The 17,016-nt window shown below is 43.1% G+C and overlaps 1 protein-coding gene across 1 annotated transcript; it reads left to right on the plus strand.

Moving 5' to 3' along the window:
• The first annotated feature begins 321 nt into the window (after positions 1 to 321).
• On the plus strand, positions 322 to 1,948 carry LOC100284898 (uncharacterized). The gene has a single exon (XM_020552514.3). The coding sequence runs from the start codon at positions 716 to 718 to the stop codon at positions 1,283 to 1,285; it is 570 nt and encodes a 189-aa protein (XP_020408103.1). The 5' UTR covers positions 322 to 715; the 3' UTR covers positions 1,286 to 1,948.
• Positions 1,949 to 17,016: the final 15,068 nt, after the last annotated feature.

Consider the following 17,016-nt stretch of genomic DNA (forward strand, 5'->3'; position numbering starts at 1 on the left):
TAGATAATAGATATTAGACACGGACGGGCAGCGCCAAACTGCCAACCGGACCGGCGGTCACCAACAGCTAATTAAAAGGCCCGTCCGTCCCTCCCTCCCGCACCTCCTAGTGGCAGTGGGTGTTGGCAGCAGTCAAGAAGAGTCCGCGACAACGCATGTGTGCGTGTACGTGCAGCCCATATAAACCGCTCGCAAATGCTAGGCGCACCCAAAAAAAAAGATGCGTCCGGAAACGAAGACGTACTGTAGGACACACGTCCTGGTACCAGAAAACTGCGTTCCCACGCGAAGAAATATATATACAAGGCGTAGGTACAGTTACGGTGCGGCGTGTGTGAGTGAAACTTACAACTAAGAGTTAACGAAGCATGACACGCACACGCGTTAAAAACCTATGAGCTTTTTTCTCAGCCGTGCGTGCAAGTCGCCGGCCGGTGGCACTGGCAGGGCCATTTACATTGTGCGCCTAGCATTATTGCTCTTATTAGGTAGGGCCGGCTCCTCCAAACATAGGCGCCCCCCCAAAACAAACCCTTGTTCCGGTCCTTTCTCTCTCTTTATATATAGACCCCACACCACCTCCCCTCTTCTCCCTCCTCCCTCATTATCTCTCTCTCCCAAGCTCTTTCTACCGTTTCTCTTCTAGTCGAGCGGGGAAAACAAAGAAACAAAAAAGCAAGGAAGCAGCTGCACGCACGCCGTCGCCTGGCCGGCCATGGGGTTCCCGTCGGTGTGCTACTGCGTGATCCTGCCGCAGCCGCTCATCCTGGTGCTGCAGCTGCTGGACTTCCTGCGGCACGCCGTGCTGCTCTGCCTCTCCTCGCTGGGCCTCGCGGCGCCGCCGGCCGCCGACGACCATCCGGCCTACGCCTACGCGGCGCCGCCGCCGCCGCCGTCGGACCTCTGGGCACTGCAGCCGTCGTCCCTGCAGCAGCAGCAGCAGCAGGCGGCGGCGGCGGCCCTGGCGCCGCCGCCCACGCCGGCAGCCATCAAGGCCCGCCTGCCCGCCGTCCGGTACGCCGACCTGCTCGGGGCCCGCCGCGCCCCGCCGGGCCCGGCCGTCTGCGCCGTGTGCCTCGGCGCGCTCCAGGCGCGGCACCGCGTCCGCGAGCTCGGCAACTGCGCGCACGCCTTCCACAAGGCCTGCATCGACAAGTGGGTCGACAAGGGCCAGGCCACCTGCCCGCTCTGCCGCGCCTTCCTCCTCCCCGGCCTCAGCGCCGGAGACGGCGACGGCGACGGCGACGGCGAGCTCGCCTCCTCCTCCTTCCCTTTCTCCTTCTGAACCCACGCGTAGTACGTACGTACGTACGCGCGCGTGCTCCAGCCGACAAGCAAAAGTGAAGGCGCACGGCCGGCGGCGTGCGTAGTACGTGTACGTACGTCCCTGCAGCCCGGCGGCCGATTGGGAGGCAGAGCAAGGTCAGTAGCAAAGCCACCTACCTACTTACTACACTACTCCTGCTAGCTGATGAGACACGAGCCCCGTCGTACGGCCGGCCCCGGTCCTGTGACCATCCATGGATCCCGATGAGACGAGCAAGGAAACAGAGGAGAGAGAAGAGGAGGTGTCAGTGAGCGTGAGGTGGTGCAGTATTATTGGTAGGTGAGGCACAAATTATGAGGAGGACAGGGATGGCTACCTGCATTGGATCTGGTGGATGCGTAGATCCATCCACTCCGCACTGCTCCACCCTTTTCTCCTGCAGTGCAGCTCCAATTCACACCCCCCCTCTCTCTTTCTCTCTCTTTTGTTTATTAATTAATAATTATTAGTTTCCTTTTCTTTTTTTTTCTTTCTCTCTCTATCTTTCTTTCTTTTTTCTGTGGTCCCTCCTATATATTATTAACTTGATCTGCGAGGGGAACCAGGAGAGATGTGCGTTGTACATAGCTGCCTCCACTTGACAATAATATTATTGCAACGGAACAAATCCCTTGTCTCTCACATGCATGATGATTCAGTCGTCGTCAACAAAAGTGATCTCTGTGTGTGCACATGTGCTTGAGCTGTGCTACTAGCTACACTAACACTACACACACGCTAGCTAGCTAGCTAGCTAGCTCCCCTGATGTGTGATGTCATTAGCATAATGCAATTTGGCTGGATGTGTCTGTGGTATGATGTGTGCATGGGGGGTACGGTGTATCTCTGATTGGGGTTCCCCAGTGGATATGCCCCTCCCGTGTTTGGTGATTAGGGGGCCTCTCAGGTCTCTCAATCACGGTGTCACTGTGTAGGAGGGGGGCAATCATGATGTGAGCCTTGCTTAACGCAACGTGCAAGTGCCCAGATAGTCACGCCACGCCACTAGCTAGACCCCTGGGGATACGTAGTACGTAGGCATGATGTTACCATAGTACTACTTCGTGATAATTTTGTAGGAGCATCGATCTCCACTAGTCCTATAAAAAAACAACTCCCTAAAATCAGGTTTAGCAAGTTGCTAGCTAACTTAATTTTCCTAGTTATCACTTGCAGCTTTAAATATAAAGTTCAATAATCATTGTTCTTTCCTTTTAGTTAATATTTTCATTTTGCGTGCTAATCGCGGTCGATCGCAACTTCAGACTTGCCTTCCCTTTTTAGTTACTATTTTGTATTTTCATTTCGTATGAATCACGGTCTCGATAGCATCTTCAGACTTGCCAAACGAGAGGATGAAATCCATCCTTCTCGTAGCTCAGATCATTCAAAGTGCGTCACTTGTATATAGACACGAACTCGGCATCGGACAAGTGATTTCATATTGTGGTTGGTTGACACACGACATAGGCTATTGGGGGAGTTTCGTTTTACGCGTGTGCGGTACATCTTTAGACTCCCTTAACTTCTCGATAGATATTGCTCTCGATAGATATTGCACGTAGTTCGTTCGATTATTCAAATTAACTTAATAATAATAAAATTTCCGTACGATACTGAAACTATACTACACTATAGTATTAAATATAAACCTAAATTATATTTTATATTTAATTTAATCAAATAAAGTATAGACCAAATCTATATTGTTGCTCTACCGACGATTCCGTTTGCACAGCACCGTGTCATTTATTAGTCCGTGATCGAACAGCACCGCACAGGCACGCAGGGGTCGCGATATTTCACGTGGACCTGGCACACGTACGATCTTTTGCGTGTCGAACTTTACGACGCGTCCAGCTCGCAAGACAGCAAGAGTGGCAAATTTCCAGTGGTTCATTTACGAATTTGTGGCCAACCGCCGTGGATTTTGTAAGAAAAAACTAGAAACCGTGAAATGTAAAAAGATCAAGCCTTTTTTCATTTTAAAAAGGGGAGATCGACCTTTTTTCACCACTCACCAGGAGGCAGGACCAGGGCGTTCCTTTGCTTTTGCTTGTGTCATTGTGTGGTTACTGCTGCTCTGCTTGCTTTTGCTCGTCGTGGTTGTGAAACAAACCTCTGGTGGAAGCCAACGCAGCGACCGGCACATGAAAGGCGTTTTGTTTTGGAATTCGAACTTGTGACTGCCGAGCCTTGTTCGACCGGTGAAATTTCGCTGGACTGAAATTGCTGGATTCAAATCCGGCGGTGATAAAGTGGGTTCTGAATTCATGCTGATGATAAAGCGGGGATCGGTCTGACTCCAGTGTCGTTCGTCCTCCCTTTTGGTAGCAAATGCAGCGCGTGTTCTCGGGCTGGCCACTGGCCTGGCCTGCCTGCAAGCGGAATACTAAGCAGGGTGACAGGCCCATCTAGACTTTTGGCCCTCTCTTTTGCGGCAGCGATTCAATTCCCTCGTACCATCAGAACTGGACGCGCTGCACTGCTGCAGGCATCGACCGGTCACTGAAGCTTTGCTGCGAATTCAAACCAAGCAGCCACAGGGATACCGGGGTCCGGGGGCCGGGGCCTTTATAGTTTTTATTATAACATGTCCAATAGTTTACCTACTGTTACATAGTGAAATTTTGAATATGGGGATTGTCAAGTAACGACTCACCCGAAGGGAATCTCTGATAGGACACGTAATCACGACTCACTTGAGGCCAACTTCAGACATGGTCACGAAGCTAACCTTAGACGTGAGACTCAGTTATGGCTCGCCCGAGGCGAACCTCAGACGAGCGGTGACCCATCCGAGTGCATCTCGAGCGATGCTCTGGAAGTTGCCCAACTCCGTCGACTAATTCTGTGAAGCGGACCGACCGACCAACTCTCTGACGACCAACTCACTGTCGAGCAACCGAGCGAGTCTGTGAGACGGGGCGAATGATCGAGTCTCCGCTCCGCAAGGAAGGAATCAGATCCGCAAGAAAGCAATCAGACCAGGTCTTTCTCCGGAAAAGGAGGAAATTTTCATAATGATTGTTATTTTTTATTTACATCTTTGTTAGTAAATATAGCCTACAATGTGGCTTAGAGTGTGTTTGGTTTAGCTTTCTGGATCATACCCGTAGCCAAAAAAATGGAATCCCAATGAAACACAGGAGAATAAAAAATTGAAAATCTACAGTTTTTTCTAGTTCAATTCAGAATCACCTCCTCGTACCCCAGATTTTCTAAATTTTTGTTATCAATGTCATAAATTGTCATTCTCTTATAAAGTCTATATAACCAATAACCTTTAGAAGATGATCTATTTCACCCACTTGGTCACTTACCTTCAAAACCGATTGTTTAGCCCCTCAACTTTACAAAAAAAGACAAATAACCTTCTTGACAATATTAGTTGGCGTTTATGATGATGTGACACTAATCTAAGTGATACAAGTTTTGTCCTTTTCAATTATGCCTTCTAGTATAGTATCCAAAACCTATATTATTGTACGCAAAAACGATAAGTATATATTATATTTCTCTTAATTTTTCTATAATTTTCGGAGTAACAACTTAATAACTAAAAACAAAAAAAAACTATATAAAAGTGCTTAACATTTTTTATCCTTGATACATTTCTTATCTTCTGATACTAGATTTTTTACTAGAGCTAAACAATATTATTTTTAAACTACTATTTTTGATTTTATTAAGCAAGTTAACTCATCTTTCTTCTAATTACTAATTAAATTAATTTTACATTTGTTTTTTAGAAACGCTTAGCAAACAATAACAAAATGATCTACAATTTTTACACATATCTTCACTTGGTTAAACTAACATATACAAATATTTTTAAAATTACCCGAGGAATTAAAATCTAAACCCATATAAAGTTCTCAGGAATATTTATGTAAATTGTGTGTCTAGATTCGAACTTCTCGAAACAATCTAGTAATATTTGTGTATGCTAGTGTAACTAAGAAAAAGGTTGTGCAAAAAATAGAGATATTTTTATTACTGTTTGGTAATAAAAAATTTGGTAAGTGTTTCTAAAAAATAAATATAAAAATGATTTAATCAGTAATTAGAAGAAAGACCACTTAGTTTGATTAATAAAATTAGTAGAAAAAATATTAGTTTAGCAATAATATTGTTTATTTTTAGTAAACATTTTATTCTCAAAAGATAAGAGATGAATTAGAGACATAAATATTAAACTCTTTTTATATATTTTTTATTTTTAGTAATTAAGGTACTACTTCTATTTTTTGGAAAATTATGAAAATATTTTTCCCTAGATATGCATGATAGCTATGTATCACTATATTAAAAATGAGGGGAAAAGACCCAGGCCTAGAACAAAAAAGATAAACACACAGGGACGAAAACATCATACGCACACCACTTTACCACCACAACAAACAACCATACTCCATCTTTGAATCCATGCTCTTGGCACCTTCCTCTAACTAGGGTCAAATAGAGTACGCATGTTCTTAGCACTTGCCAAAAATCAAAGGTGCAGCCCATCTTTGAATCCATCCTCTAAGATAGTAAGGTAGGGCCCAGCTTCATCAAACATACACTTATTTCTATATTTCCAAAGGCTCCAAGCCCTAGAATGACCACACAATTAAAGCCCTTTCTTTTGCTTTTAGGAATCTTACTTGTAGCCTTCCTCCACCATTCAGCAAAACAAGAATATATTCTTTTATGAACCGCAATAGAGAGACTAATTGGAGCTAATATATTATGCCAAAAATGTCTTGCAAAATGCAATTTGTTAAGATATATTGCACGATAAAACTGACGCCACTTGAATTAGTGTCATGTTATTAAAACTATCGGCCAAGACTGTCTAGAGAGTTATTTGACTGTTTTTTAAAGGTGAGTGGGTGAAGTAGACTGTCCTCTAAATGCCAGAGGTTATGAAAACTTTTTCCAAAAACAAAATTATCTCCTACTATATTTTTTCTATATTATTATCATCCATGTTACAAATTGTCATTCTCATATAAACCTGTAGTTGACTGTTGTTTCAACCAAACAAATTTCAATTTTTCTAAAATCGTCAGCTCACAACATCTTTCTCACAGCTCTAGAATCAAATTTTCAAGAATATACCGTTGAACCAAACAGACCTTAGCCTTCTTGATAGTAGCTTTGTTAGCTAGCTTCTAGATTATTTAGTTGGTAGCTTAATTCTAGTATAGTTGCATTGCATTGTCGGTTAGCTCACTAGTTGCTTGTGTGGTTGTGTGATAAGTTACTTTTTATTGCAACTAGAGCGTGTGTAGGGGTCTCGCATTGTATTGATTAGGCTATATAATTAGTGTCTATTTTGATTGTCTCTTTTATTAACCAATATTGGCCAGTGTTGTGATTTTGTCAAAATTTTAATACGTTATTCACCCCATTATCCATCCATATGTAGTTTTCAAGTGGTATTAAAAGCCAAATCACAGTATTTGCAAAGGTTTCACCATCCACAGTGTAAAATATGACTACTCAACCACGCCACCAATAGATGTGTTGCACACTTTGATGGCACCAACTATAAAATTTAGAAAAAGAAAGATATCTCTCAACTTATCAAAACAAAACACTACTAGAATTCGGCTCTTTGTCGAGTGCCGAATGATTTGCCGAGTTTTTTCTTTCAGGCACTCGGCAAATAAGTTTTTGCCGAGTGCCAAGCAAAAAACTCTCGGTAAAAATACATTTATTTTTGGCACTTTGCTGAGTGTTTTTTTAACACTCGGCAAAGAGCTTATTTACCGAGTGTTTTTTGGACACTAGGCAAATAGCTTCTTTGGCGAGTGTTTTTTTTCAACTTTAGGCAAAGACAATTTAAAAATTACATTTTGAAGCAGTAAATTAATTCAAATGAAAAAAAGTTTTCAACTACAAATTTGTATAACTCATCAAGATATACAATTTATATTTTGATCATTTCTTCATACGACAAAAAAGTAAATTTGTTCATAAAACATATCTCTCTCGTAGTTTATTAAACTACAAGAGAGATGTACAAGATTTTTGAACAATGTTAGAACCATCATGTGGGATGAAAAAATGACCAAACAAACAAAATAAACTTTGTAGACCTTGAGAAATTATAGAATTTTGTTGTTAGCAACTTTTTTATTTGAAGTTATCTTGCGAACGAAAACTACGTTTGAATTTAAAAATTAAAAATTTGAATTTTAAAAACGACCTTGAATGGAAAAACCCACCAACATGAAAGTTGTAGGTCTTGAAAAGTTATGAAACTTTTTAGTTGACAAGGTTTTGGTTTGAAATCATCTTGTTATGCAAAACTATGTTTGAATTTTAAAATTTGATTTTTTTTCAAACTACCTCGGTTCAAAAACCACCAAAATAAAAGTTATAGGTCTTGAAATGTAATGAAACTTTGTAACTGATAATTTGTTAATTTGAAATTATCTTATCATAGAAATATTTGTGTTAAGTTTTCAAATTTGAAATTCAAATTTTGTAAATGGCTTCGGATGTAGAAACCATCAAAATAGAACTTGTAGATTTCGAAAAGTTATGCAACTTTATAGTTGGCAGCATTTTCAACTGAATTCATTTAGTGACTAAAATAATCAAATTACTCTCGGTTTGTTATAATACATGAGGAATGAAAATGTAATATAGACACAATTGGTGTAGTAGTGTGGTGGTAGAGGAGGTTATGCACGAGAGAGAGGCTACAAGTTCAAATCTCACCATTCATAAAACATGTAAATTTGATTCAAAAAATTGTGAAAAATAATAAGGTGATGACTGATGAGTAGGGCAATGACAGTGGTTGGTGAGTTGATCGATACTTGTCCAAAAAAAGTAATCGTCAAAGAACTTTTTGCCAATAAAATGTTTGTCGAGTATTTTTTGCGAGTGTAACACTCAACAAAGGCTTACCGAGTGTAATATGGCTTTTGTCGAGTGTGTCCGAGACACTCGGTAAAGAGCTTCTATGTGAAAGGTAGAAAGATTTGGGTGTTGTGGATAATGAGTCTAATGTGCTTGATCCTAGGAATCCTACGCAAAGATAAGAGCCATTGCAATTCAATGACCAAGCAATTGACATGCTATATGAGGTGCATACGTCAAGGTATTTGAGAGCACCAACGACTTTACTATGCTTACCAGGTTTGATCAACGCTAGAAGAATCTTATGTGGGCACTTCAACGGTAAATAGTGCCAAGTTGTTCATCTACGAAGGCAAGTATGTCAAGTTCATAATGAAGGATGGTGGGAGTGTGCCAGTAGGCTCAATACAGATTCCAGCGAGTTAATGGCTTTGGGCATGTTGGGGGCCTTCGGCTTCCGAAGGTCCTCAAAAACATGATTTAACAATGTTTCTGGAGTATAATGTGTGAACAGGTATCTTCGGACTTGAATCAGAAAGGGAGAAGTTCAAAAGACACGAAGGTTGACACAGTGCCGAAGCTGTGAAGCAGGAAAGCTTCGGCATGTTCGCAGAAAGGGGAACCGACTTAAAGATGAAAAGGCCATTTAGACCTCGATAGAATGCTATAGAATTATCACCAAATGTAAAGGGCATGTATGTAATTTTGTATGGGTTGTACCCCGTGCCTATAAATATGTGAACAGTACCCTCGTACTGTTCACGGGAATTTGTCATTTGCTTTCGCATCACGCTTGTACTTTTGCCTTCCGCAGGACCGAAGGTACATTTGTAATTCAAAGTCACTTATATTCATTAGTACAAATAGAGATAATTCTACGACAATATTTAAATGTTTATTTCATATTCTATGATTTATGTGAATGCTTCATTCTTCGTTGTTATACTTACGAAGGTATGTCCTTCGTAACCTTCGTCCAAGATGCTTTATATCCCGAAGGGATATATCGTTATGGAGGACGAAGGACCTTAACACTTAACATTTTTTGTGTTGCCTTGTTCTTAATTCTTAGCATTTGAGAACAAGTCCCCAACATTGGCGCCCACCTCCGGTGAACTCACTTCCACTTCGAGTCTTCGTGAACACCTTCGGAAGCTATAGACCTTCGCTATGGCGCCGAAGAAAGCTTCAGCGGCTGGGGCTGCAGCACTACAACCGCTGGACCACAACCAGGAGACCGTCTCTCTTCGGGAGGCCAGAAGCCAGAAGAGAAAAGCTGTTAGCCCGACGCTTGAGGAAGAAGAGCTAGACCAAGAAATCAGAGAGATGGAGATGCTACATCAACAAGTGCAGAGGAAGAAGGAGAAGATGGCCCGCCTAGCTGAGTTGCAAAGGCAAATTGACGAAGCTTCTGAGGAAGTTCGCCATCTCACTCACGATGAGCAGAACAGAAGGCCTCATCAGAAAGACCTTCATCAGGAGGGCTTCGTCAACGAAGACGACTGGTATGATAATTTCCATCAGGGAAATTTTGTTTTTGATGATGCTTCTCCTCTGTCTGCTGAGCTGCAGGCTACTCCTTGGCCTCCATCCTATAAGCCACCCAGCTCCCCATGTTTGACGGCCACTCCGACCCGAAGCAATTCTTGATGAGCTACGAAGCAACAGTGTCTTCGTACGGGGGCAACACTGCAACCATGGCGAAGTCTTTCGTCATGGCCGTCAGGAATGTTGCTCAGACCTGGTATTCCTCCCTTCGGCCAGGAACAATCACTTCATGGCAGAAGCTGAAGGATATGTTACTGACCAACTTTCAAGGATTTCAAACGAAGCCAGTTACAGCTCAAGCCCTCTTCCAGTGTATTCAGGATCACGAAGAATACCTTCAGGCGTATGTCCGAAGGTTCTTACGATTGAGGGCGCAGGCACCAACGGTGCCCAATGAAATCGTTATCGAAGCCATGATCAAGGGGCTCCGTCCTGGACCTGCAGCTCAATACTTTGCTCGGAAGCCTCCTCAGACCTTGGAGAAATTGCTCCAAAAGATGGATGAGTACGTTCGTGCTGACAATGACTTTCGCCAAAGAAGGGAGGAGGCCTTCAGGTTTTCTGAGATGACCAGGGGCTTCGGAGGAAGATACTACCCGAGGCATGTCCGTTCCATCCACAACACTCAGAATGATGATAAGGGGAGTCAGCAAAACAGGCCGCAGTGCTCCTCACAGGCTTCGGGGCAACAACAAACTTTCTTTCGGCCACCAGCTCCAAGAGGCAGAGGCGCCAGGGGCTTCGGCGGAAGATTCGGAGATCAGCCAAGGAGACTGTTTTGCCTATTCTGTGGAGAGGGCAAGGGCCACACCACTAGGACGTGCCATGTTACAATCCAGAAGCAAAAGGAACTAGCCGAAGCTGCATCTCAACAAGCCCAGTCGAAGCAGGTTATGCATACTGCTTCGTTTCATCCGCCTTATGTCCCACAATACATAGACAACCACCCTGCGGCTTCTGTAGCTTCGGCAAGTCAACCTCAAGCTTCCTGGCAGCAGCTTCCGCCTCCACCTCCATTGCAGCAAGGTCAACAGCCAGAAGGGAGTCAATACGCTCCACAGCAGAGGGACTTCAGAGAACAGTCCGAAGCTCGCACAGTCAACAGCACTGTGCCAGAGTCGAAGCACATTTATTGACATATCCTACCTTTGATAGCAGTCTTTTCTATTCAGTTTTGTTTTCTGTGAAGCAAAAAACATTGATAGTTTCCATGTAATAATTTCGTTGTTTCCACGAGAAAAATTTATTCACAGGCCTAAGTTGCCGAAGCCTAAAATTTCTTCCGTTACCAAGAAAGACCTTCGGACTAAAAATTCTTCGGAGTAACAAAAAGTCGTTCTAAGGAACGCAGAGTAAGTTTATAAAGTCACAAAAAGTCGTTCCAAAGGGAGCGCAGCGTAAGTTTTCTGCTCAGAAGTCGTTCCTAAAGGAATGCAGAGCCTACAGCGAAAAGTCAACGCTGATACCGTCTAAGTAAAAGACGAAGAAGCTCCTAAGGGAGGCTTACAGCGAAAAGTCAACGCTGATACCGTCTAAGTAAAAGACGAAGAAGCTCCTAAGGGAGGCTTACAGCGAAAAGTCAACGCTGATGCCGTCTAAGTAAAAGACGAAGAAGCTCCAAAGACGTTCCTAAGGGAATGCAGAGCTTACGAATATATTTATGTGTATCTTCGGAACAAATGTCACATGCATAACATAACATCATCACATCATTTTGCATAGCATAAGCATCATACATCATATCGCATTTGGCAAGAGAAGGGGACACTCTTAACCTTCGAAGGGATGCTTTGAAAAAGTGACATTGAAATTGTATAGCTTCGGAATACAGTTTCGGGGAATATTTTCACGAAACATGGGCGAACTTTATCAGATCAATATCAAAGTTGCATAGCTTCGGAAAATGTTTTCACGAAGACATCGATGTCATTCATCAGAATAATTTTGGCGAAGGCTATCTTCTTCACGACGCATGAAAAGAAGGGAAGGTGTTTTTTCGCCGAAGGCTCAAAAGTGGTATGTATTCAAAGTTTCATGCATCGTAAAGAATTCAATAATGAAAAGAGACTTGTATATTACATTCAAATGTACAAAGTGTTGCATAGATTACACTTTAAATGTTTTTTCCAAATAGCACCTAATCTTCCCTCAATACTGTTTCGGCGGCTTCATTCAGAAGTTGGTCAACAACCTTGTCCATGATAGTTTCGGCCATTTGATTAATTTCTTCATCCCCTTTTGTGTGGGGGTCGGCGGATCGTCCAACAGTTTCTGAGCGAGGAGAACACTTCTTCAGTACTTTTACAAATCGTGAGCAAAGTTTAAAATGAAAATTACAACGCAACAAGAACGACTAGTTGGTACCTAACTGTCCTTCGGGCTCCCTACTCCTTTCGGCAGCGTCTGCCACTCCTCTAGCATCGTGAATGCCCTTTTCGCTCCTTTCAATGATCTCTCGCGCCATTCCTCGGCCACCGTCGTTCCAGATATCAGTAAAAAATTTGCCACCAACCACGCTCGCTTCGGCCGAGGGGTTCTTGATGTCTTCGGTAGATAAGGTAGCTTCGATTTGAGCTAAAAATTTTACATGTTCGCAACCTTTCTTCTCTAAGACGGAAGCAATTCCTCTGGCGCCCGAAAAAGCACATATGTCGCCGCGACTGTTCAGAATCTCTTCGAAGGCCTCTGCTTCGTGGCTAATCCATTCCAGCGGACCTTCGGGATTGCCTCGAGAGAAATTCTCTTCGCTGGAAAAGGCGCCTACGCTGGCGAAGCTGGATTTAATTTTATTCACACATTCTACAGATTTGACATAGCATTTCCCCTGAGATGTGCGAAGCTCCTTAACTTTTGATTCCAATTTGTTGACCATAAAATCACTAAGTTCTCGTTTCGTTTCCTCAAGCGCGCGCTCCTCTTTAGCTCTAGCCAGCTGTTTCTGAAGATCTTTAATCTCGCGTTTTTGAGCTTCGGCCTGGGCCTTTGAAGCAGCTTCGTCTTTTTTCACTTTATCTACCAGTGTAAGTAGAATTTTATCTTTTTCCAAAGCTTCGTTTCTCAGTTTGATAACTTCGGAGCGTAAATTATTAAACGCAATTTCATAACTTTCATCTTCGGCGCTCTTTTGCGCTCTTAACGCGTTGCTTAGGATCAGGCCCTATATGAAAAAAGAATTCATATAAGAAAAAAGGAATGAGTTGCGTAAAAAAAAAAAAGATAGGGGGTTTTTTTTCTCAAGTGTTTAATTCCCGTACCTTCAGGCTGTTGTACGCAAGGCTGTCTGCGAGATCCTCTTTCGTCATGGCACTTAACCCAGCTTCAAGCTTCGGAAAGCCTATGCTTCTCGCCATCTCTCGGCAGACGGATAGCTCTTTGTTATCAGGCAGGCAGTATAAGAAGTCATCTTCATTTGTTCCATTGAATATTACTGCCCCCTTCGGATATTTTAGTTCCTTTGCATAATGGATGGCTTCATGAGTTTCTTCTTCAGATAGCTTCTTCCCCGAAGCATGTCGTATCATGTAATCACGCATGCTGGCAGGTGCTTCGGGGATGGCGGTGTCAGTTTCTTCAACTAATATTGGTTCCGGAATTTTTACTGCTTCGGCTTCAAAAGGATGTTCTTTGAAGGGCTCTGAAGGCCCAGCTTCAGCTTCAGCTTGTTGAGCCGAAGCTTCAGTAGAAGCTTCAGCAACTTCAACACTCTTTTTTGGAATTGTGCTTGAAGACTTAATTGTCTCCAAGACGTCTAGTACATTTACCATTCTTTTCCTTTTTGGGGTCACTGATGGCCCCTTTTGGTTTTTTGCTGTCCCAATGATTGCTGTAGGACTCAAAACTTCTGATGTTTTGGAGCCCTCAGTTGCTTCTCTCACATCCTCAAATTTTTCTGTGAGCGGCGCTTCGGTTTTCTCTTTTGTTTCTAACAACAAAATGTTTGATTGTTCTGATTCTATCTTTGGTGGCACTTCGGCCGTTTCTGCGATCTCTGGCAACAAGGCTGGCTCGATTAGATTTTCAGCTTCGGTGGCTGAAGAAGTTTTCCCGGTAAACTCCGGCACCGAAGCTGGTTCAATATAACGCGGCCGATGCGTAAGAACCTTTATCTTTTTCCTTTTCGGCTCTGGCTCGCTAGGAGCAGCTGCAGCTTCTTCTTTTGCAGAGATTGTGTTTTTTCTCTTCTGCCTTCGAATGGGATAGCAGTAATCAGGGTAGACAAACCCAATGGCATCAAATACCCGATTCAGTCTCTTCTTTTTTCGGCCTCCGAAGGCTGCTGACATTGCATTATCTTCAGCCTTCGAGTAGGTCCCGAGTAGCTCATCACTTAAATTGTCAATACTTTTCAACCACTCATCATCTGGCTCAATAAATTTATCTCCAAATTTGAACGTGTACTTCAGTCTCACAAGCTCACCTTCGTCGGCCTCTTTTATGGTTTCTTGTGGCATTTCCCATTTCTCAGCAAGCGGCCACACCCTGAAGGCGATATGTTCTTGCACTAAGTCCCTCGTTCCTATAAAAGAGCAGACAACGCCGAAGGCTCTTTGGCACTCTTCGGCGGCTTCGTTCATTTCAACCTTCGGCCTCCGAAGGCCGAAGCTTTGCCAAATAGGACGCATAATTATACCTTTGATGTCTTCTCGTGCTGATAAGTCATTCTTCACATAAAACCATTCTGTCATCCAATCCCCGGGCCATCTCTTCCGAAAGGTTGGTACGGGACAGCTTGCCCCGGACCGAGAAACGAAGCTGTAGCAGCCAAAGTTGTTATGGTACTGTTCTTTGCCCCAAGGCTTTGTTTCATATAATAATTCATGAACATTACAAAAGCTTCTTGCGTCAGGCTTCAGACCTTGACTCCTCGCGGCCCACACGAAGATATTTAGCCTTATAATTGCCTCGGGAGTAAGTTGATGAAGATAGACTTCGAAGATTTTCAACACCTCCACGACGAAGCTGCTCAAGGGGAATCGCAGTCCAGCTTTCAAAAAGCTTCGGTACACCACAACTTCATTTTCTTCAGGGTGTGGACAAGTTTTTTCCCCTTCGTCCACCCTCACAATAGACAGATCCCGGAAATACCTTCCTCTCATATTAACAAGATGATTCTCTTTGATAGTTGATTTACCATAAACTGAATGGCTTGGTCGCCAGGGGCGATCTTCGGAGTCTTCGCCACCGCTGTCCATATCATAACTTTCACTGTCACCAGTATCTTCAGACAGCCCCTCCAGAATTTCCTTGGTAATCTTTTCTGTGTTGGACTCCGACATCGCTATAAGAAACCCTAGGTTCTTCTCTTCATCAAGACTCAGCTTCATCTCAGCAGCAGCCTTCTTAGCAGCTTCAGACATCTTCGGAAGCGCTAAAAACTGTTTTTAAAAGCCGAAGCTTCAAAGCTAAAAACTTAGCAGATCACAGTGCACAAGAGCTAAAAAATGAATGAGCAGGAGTGGTTGGCCAGAAAGCGTGCGAAATAAGTTTGCGGCATGGCCGTATTTATACGCTTGATGCGTTGAAAGTTGAAAGTCCCCACTTGTCATTGAATGTTGCTATTCTAGCAAAGGGAAGGTGTTTTTTCGGACCTTCGGCATAAAGCCTTCGTTCATATCGCAATCTGAATTTATTATTTCAAACAAATTAATATTGCGAGGGGCTACTGTTGGGGGCCTTCGGCTTCCGAAGGTCCTCAAAAACATGATTTAACAATGTTTCTGGAGTATAATGTGTGAACAGGTATCTTCGGACTTGAATCAGAAAGGGAGAAGTTCAAAAGACACGAAGGTTGACACAGTGCCGAAGCTGTGAAGCAGGAAAGCTTCGGCATGTTCGCAGAAAGGGGAACCGACTTAAAGATGAAAAGGCCATTTAGACCTCGATAGAATGCTATAGAATTATCACCAAATGTAAAGGGCATGTATGTAATTTTGTATGGGTTGTACCCCGTGCCTATAAATATGTGAACAGTACCCTCGTACTGTTCACGGGAATTTGTCATTTGCTTTCGCATCACGCTTGTACTTTTGCCTTCCGCAGGACCGAAGGTACATTTGTAATTCAAAGTCACTTATATTCATTAGTACAAATAGAGATAATTCTACGACAATATTTAAATGTTTATTTCATATTCTATGATTTATGTGAATGCTTCATTCTTCGTTGTTATACTTACGAAGGTATGTCCTTCGTAACCTTCGTCCAAGATGCTTTATATCCCGAAGGGATATATCGTTATGGAGGACGAAGGACCTTAACACTTAACATTTTTTGTGTTGCCTTGTTCTTAATTCTTAGCATTTGAGAACAAGTCCCCAACAGGGCACAAGGCTGATGATGAGGATTTCTTACATAGGTTTCTAAGGTGCTTGCCTTCTAGGTTTGACCATATAGTGACCATCGTTGTGAGAGGGACCAAATTGGAAGAAGCAATGAAGTACTCCATCCTATGACATAAGACATATATTTTTTTGGCAAAGTCTTTAGAGTGAAACTTTGACATTCATTTCTTTTAAAATATGACGTCAACAAATACAATTTGAGCATCATATTAAAGTTTTTTTCAATACAAGCTCAAGTATATAACATGCATACACTAAAATATATGTTTTGTTTGCTGAATTGTTGGTCAAAATTCTAAAGCATTGTCTTTTCTAAAAACATGCACATATTATTTTATGGGATAGATGGAGTATATGGCGCGGGGAGGTATAAAGGCACAGAGAACATCACAAACATATTTTAGTAGTGAATCTATGAATGACATATGTGATCCATATGTCATTCTTTCTCTTGTTGTCTACACCATAGACAAACGCGACCAACTGTTGCGGAGAGGTGGTGTCGAGACTCGAGATGGCATCATAGCATCATGTAGCCTCTACCGCATCCACGTCGGGGTTGCACTCGCACCAATGAGGCACATTCATGCCAAGGAGCCATGTCCATGCTCGTGCGAGGCCCATGGCTTTGGAGGTCGCCAACATTAGGAAGTGCCGATATGGTAGCACCGCTGTGCCCTCGCGAGGCTCGCTACAGAAACCTGGTGCTAGCCAGGATAGATGCTATAGCGGGTAGTTGGGTATGTTTAAGGTTCGCGCGCGAGAAACCCTTAGGCCGGCCAGAATGGATGCACATTTGATGGTTGGGCGGACTCCGAGGCAACGATCGATGGCTACGAAGCTCTCAAACAATGTCGAATCTACACGAGTTGAGTGGTGCTGGTAGGGTAGGTTGCAAATACATGACGATCTCGATGCATGCCACCCATCTCTATGCATCAATCGGCGTTTCGGACCCGC

Source organism: Zea mays, chromosome 4, assembly GCF_902167145.1.
Source record: "Zea mays cultivar B73 chromosome 4, Zm-B73-REFERENCE-NAM-5.0, whole genome shotgun sequence".
Lineage (NCBI taxonomy): Eukaryota > Viridiplantae > Streptophyta > Magnoliopsida > Poales > Poaceae > Zea > Zea mays.